The sequence below is a fragment of the Balaenoptera acutorostrata genome, chromosome 2, assembly GCF_949987535.1.
Source record: "Balaenoptera acutorostrata chromosome 2, mBalAcu1.1, whole genome shotgun sequence".
Taxonomy (NCBI): Eukaryota; Metazoa; Chordata; class Mammalia; order Artiodactyla; family Balaenopteridae; genus Balaenoptera; species Balaenoptera acutorostrata.
In genome coordinates this window covers 167159315-167164018 of record NC_080065.1, presented here as the reverse complement: position 1 = coordinate 167164018, position 4704 = coordinate 167159315, and the positions used below count along the sequence as shown (strand labels likewise).

Sequence of the window (4704 nt, the reverse complement as noted above, 5' to 3'; positions counted from 1 at the left end):
GAAGATGGTGACCCATGACCTGATGGGTAAGGTCAGTTAGTTCCACAGCCCAGCCTACCCCTGAGAGGTGATAAGTTACATTGTCCAGGCAGGAGAGCAGACCTGCAAGGGAAGGGAAGGGTCCAGAAGGCTATAAGATTTGAATGAAGCTCTTCCCTTTGCACGTGCTGAGGCCATGTCTTTTCATGGTCTCCTGGGGCCAATGCTAAGACACTGCTTCCCTGTCCCAGAAAGGGTCAGTGTAACTGGTTTAGTTCTGTGGTGCCAGAGTGCAGAAAATGGAATCAGGCCCTGGGAGGGTGGGGCAGGTCTGAAACCTGAGGAAGAAAGGAAAAAGTATGTGGACAGACAGTAAATATTGTTGAATGAATGAATGGTGTTAAAGCCCACCAGTCAAAGACCACCAGGAATACACAGTCATAGATGGTCTACAGCAAAGGGAGAGCACACATTCTAAAAGGACCGTGGGAGCTGGGAGGGACTTGTAGAACATGGGCTTGTGCTGGATGATTCTAAGGAGCATTTTGGGGAACGCAGATCAGCTCTAGATTGGATGCAGGGGCATTTTGGCGATTCTTTTTTTTTAATAATTTTTTTTTTTTTTTTGGCAGTAAATCTATATTTATTTATTTATTTTTGCTGTGTTGGGTCTTCGTTTCTGTGCAAGGGCTTTCTCTAGTTGCGGCGAGCGGGGGCCACTCTTCATCGCGGTGTGCGGGCCCCTCATTATCGCGGCCTCTCTTGTCGCGGAGCACAAGCTCCAGACGCGCAGGCTCAGTAGTTGTGGCTCACGGGCCCAGTTGCTCTGCGGCATGTGGGATCTTCCCAGACCAGGGCTCGAACCCGTATCCCCTGCATTGGCAGGCAGATTCTCAACCACTGCGCCACCAGGGAAGCCCAGCGATTCTTAATAACATTTACTTAGGAGATAGGAGGAATGAAGAAGTTTAGAATTGTCATTAGTAAAGAAGCAGTAGTCACTCAGGGATCCCAGGAGAGGGACGGTTGGTATTTGTGTGGTTGTGTGATTTTCTCTGTCTAGTTCCACCATGTTCATGGGGTGGCCTTGCCTGATTATTGTTGTATTCTACAGAGGTTGTTTGTATTCAGTTGGGAACAATATAGCCTCTGTGGCAGCTGCCAGCTGCCGGGCCATTTTTCATGTTCTTGGTGTGTCATCCAAGTGACTCCATATTTTCCTCTTCTCTGGGGCTACCTTTCTCCACCTCCTTTAGTTTCTAGGTGAAATAACCTAGGATGGTCCCTGCTGGCATATTTCTGAGAATTCTTAGGAGGTATGGACTCATTTTGGAAATCGGTGGCCCACAATGAATCACACTTCTCAGTGTGCATATCTTGTGCAGTCCATTTCCTCAGAATGTGGGCTGAGCCTGTGACTTGTTTTTTTTTTTAAGAAAAGGAATTTATTATTTACACCACTGAAATAGTCCCCAGTAAGAACAATACATACCATGTTTATTTGAAAGAATCAGATTCCTTTCAAATAGAAGAACTGTATAAAGCAATATTGTCAACACAAAACAGTGATCACATTACATATCTGCAGGCATAAGCATTGCAAATAAATTTTTTTTTTAAATCTTATGGCTAGATATTTTCACTGCAACACAGTGTTTGCGCTTAGAGAAGACAGAGCTGGAACAGAACAAAAACTTTTTGTTCATGCTTTTTAGGACTGAACCAGTGATACGTCCCATTTTAAAATGTATTGCCTTTAACTTCTTTTAGGACAACGGTTTTAGGCAGGAGTGCTTCTACTTGGCCACCACAAAGAAACACACTCTTGTTCCTTAGTTTCATTCCTCAATCTCATGTTTTCTATTTGTCACACTATGACATATCTGTATCAGAGCAGATGTTTTCCAGTTTTACTCAAAGAACACTGACACACACACACACCAAACTGAGACAGCTCAGAATTTAGAGATGTAAGTAGTGGAGTAATAAGAGAAATTGTGTTTATGACAAAGGAATAAGAAAAACTCTCGGTGGTTTTAAGCATACTAAACTAGGTTCCTTACTAAAAACTTTTCTTTTTTTGGTTTTAAAAACAGTAGTTTCAAGCTGGGTTTGGGCTTAGACAACAACACAGTGAGACAAAAACACAAGACATACTTATTTCCAAAGTCACAAAATGACATTGTTAAGCATACATTTTTGTCCACTTTTTGTGTGTGTGTGGGGAATAAAATTTAGTACTCTATGCTGGAGAAAATATTTTTCAAGAGTTACAGTATATTCATACAGGGGGAAAAAGGTGGTTTTTTTTTTTTTTGGTGTATTGCTATGATCTTCAAAAAATATAAAACTAAATTTACAAAAAACCGGAAGACCAAGTATAAGCAGTCTGATATTTGCTGCAGTGTCCAGCACTATCATAATGATCTTTAGCATAAAAGCAAAAAGAAGTTCATGGATCTCAAGTATCTTCAATAACTGCCAGTATAGCTTGTAACTACTGTCCTTGCTTCTTTGAGAGATACCTTTCCCAATATTTGTGATTTAGGTCCAAAAAGTCATCTAACTTTGCTATTTCCTTGAGGTACTGGGTTAATTTTAAAAGTTCTTTGTCTTTATCTCGATTTAGGTGTGCTTTCATAAAAGGTCTTATCTTTAGTCCATTCTGTGGGTTCATTAGAAAATTTCTTCCTATGTCATCAAACATGATGGTGTTTTTTTTGCTGTAAAACTCCGAAAACTTTCCGCATGTAACACCAAGAGGCTTTACATCTGTTAATCCTCTCCTTGGAGTATGCACTATTATCATAGCAGCACTGTCCAACGTGAAGATAACCTTGTAATTTGCATTTGTACTCACTCCCAGCTCTTTCATTTTAGCTTCAATCCACTTCATATTTGTTGCAGACCAAATAACAATGTCCTAATCCTCATATGCAGATGTTAGGAATTCATGAAGATATGGCCGCATTAATTCTACCCCAGTCTCTGCACAAGACCTATGGTCAAATAATGTATAATCAACATCTAGTACCAAAAGTTTTTTCCCTTCCCTGGGAGGATTCAAAATTTCCACTTTGTACTCTTTTACTCTGCGGGAAATTTTCAGTAGGTTTTCCTCCCTATTTTCTACTTCAACTACTTCATCTTCAATATCAAAGTCGTTAATAACATCATCATTGTCAGGAGGTGGACCTAAGACATCTTCCAAGCTCTCCTCACGAGTTCCCATCATCATGATTTTAGTATTTGGTTTCAGTTTGAGAGCTCCAAACTTAACATCATTTTCTGCAGGTTTGCCTTTAACTTTGAGTCCAAGTAACTTCTGGCGTTCTGGTAGCACTCCCGTAAGGGTCTTGAGAAACTGTTTGAGATCTAGCACAGCATCATCTTCTGAAAATGTGGTCACTGAATATTCCTGTCCACCCCATTTTACAATGATAGGAAGAGCCATCCTTGAAACATACGATGAGGCAGCTTTTGTTCAGAAAAAGATACCTGGAGCGCGGCGGAACCGGCAGCAGTGCTGTGACTTGTTTTAACAAACAGAATAAATCAGAAGTGACTCTGGGCCAGTGACAGTCCTGAGTCTGAAGAAGGCCTTTCCACTTTTGCACTCTTGAGAGCTGGATGTAAGAAGTCCGGCTTTCCTGCTGGAAAGCCTTGTGGGAAAGACCACATGGAGGGAAGGAGGAGGAACAAGGAACCAGACAACGCTGAGAATGGAGGCTTCAGAAGTATGACCGCAGCTGAGCCAGACCCACCAGTTCCTGGCAATTTGAGCCATACTAACTGAAGCCCCATCAGATGAATGAAGAAGCCATCCTGAATATTTGGCCTCAGCAGACATCATGTGGAACTGTGCTCTGTCTGAACTCCTGATCCTCGTGGCCTTTATTTTCCTTTGATGAAGGTGTGGGAACAATATTTTGCTGTATCTTAACATTCTCTTAACTTTCTCTTACTCTACCATAAGAAATGGTGGAAATGCAGTGATGGATTGTAGCTGGCTCTGGCCTCAGATATGGAGACTGTGAGGAATAGTGCATTCTACAACAAACAGGTGAATACATGCCCCAACTAAGCACAGCCCTGCTTGGCCTTAGGTGTCAGTTGCCAGGCGGAAATGAGGACCACGGCTGCCCAGCTTTCAATTTGTCAAGAGGGGTTAGCAATTTCAGTGCATGTGAAATCTCCCAAGTTTTAAATTCTGACTCAAAATGTTTTTTAAACTCTGTGTATATACCCTTCCTCCAAAGGCAAAAAAAAAAAAAAAAGGAAAATCTACCTGCAGGTTGATTTTGGTTTGTGGTTTATCATTTTGTAACCTCTCATCTAGAACAATGCTTCTTAACACTTTTACTATTAGAAAGTATTTTCATTAAAAAAAAATCAAGCACTTCATACTCCTTGAGTAGTAGGAGCTCTTAGTTTTTTGTTGCTGTGTAACAAATGAGCCCAAAGCTTAGTGGCTTAAAACAATATGTATTTATTATCTCACAGTTACTGTGGGTCAGGAATCAGGTGTGGCTTATCTGGTGTCACTGACTCAGGGATACTTACAAAGTTGTGGTCAAGGTGTCTGAAGGCTTGACGGGGGAAGGATCCACTTCCAAGCTCACACATATGGTTTTTGGCAGAACTTGTGGGCTGTTAGACTGAGGGCCTCAGTTTCTCACTGGCTGTTGGCCTGAGGCCATCCTCAGCTCCTTACCACATTGGCCT

General features: G+C 41.6%; 1 protein-coding gene across 1 annotated transcript; it reads right to left on the bottom strand.

The window, feature by feature from the left end:
* Positions 1 to 1904: 1904 nt before the first annotated feature.
* On the bottom strand, positions 1905 to 3499 carry LOC103006247 (ubiquitin-like domain-containing CTD phosphatase 1). The gene is given in 1 exon segment (XM_057540838.1): positions 1905 to 3499. A coding segment is annotated over 1 exon segment (957 nt). The 5' UTR covers positions 3434 to 3499; the 3' UTR covers positions 1905 to 2476.
* Positions 3500 to 4704: the final 1205 nt, after the last annotated feature.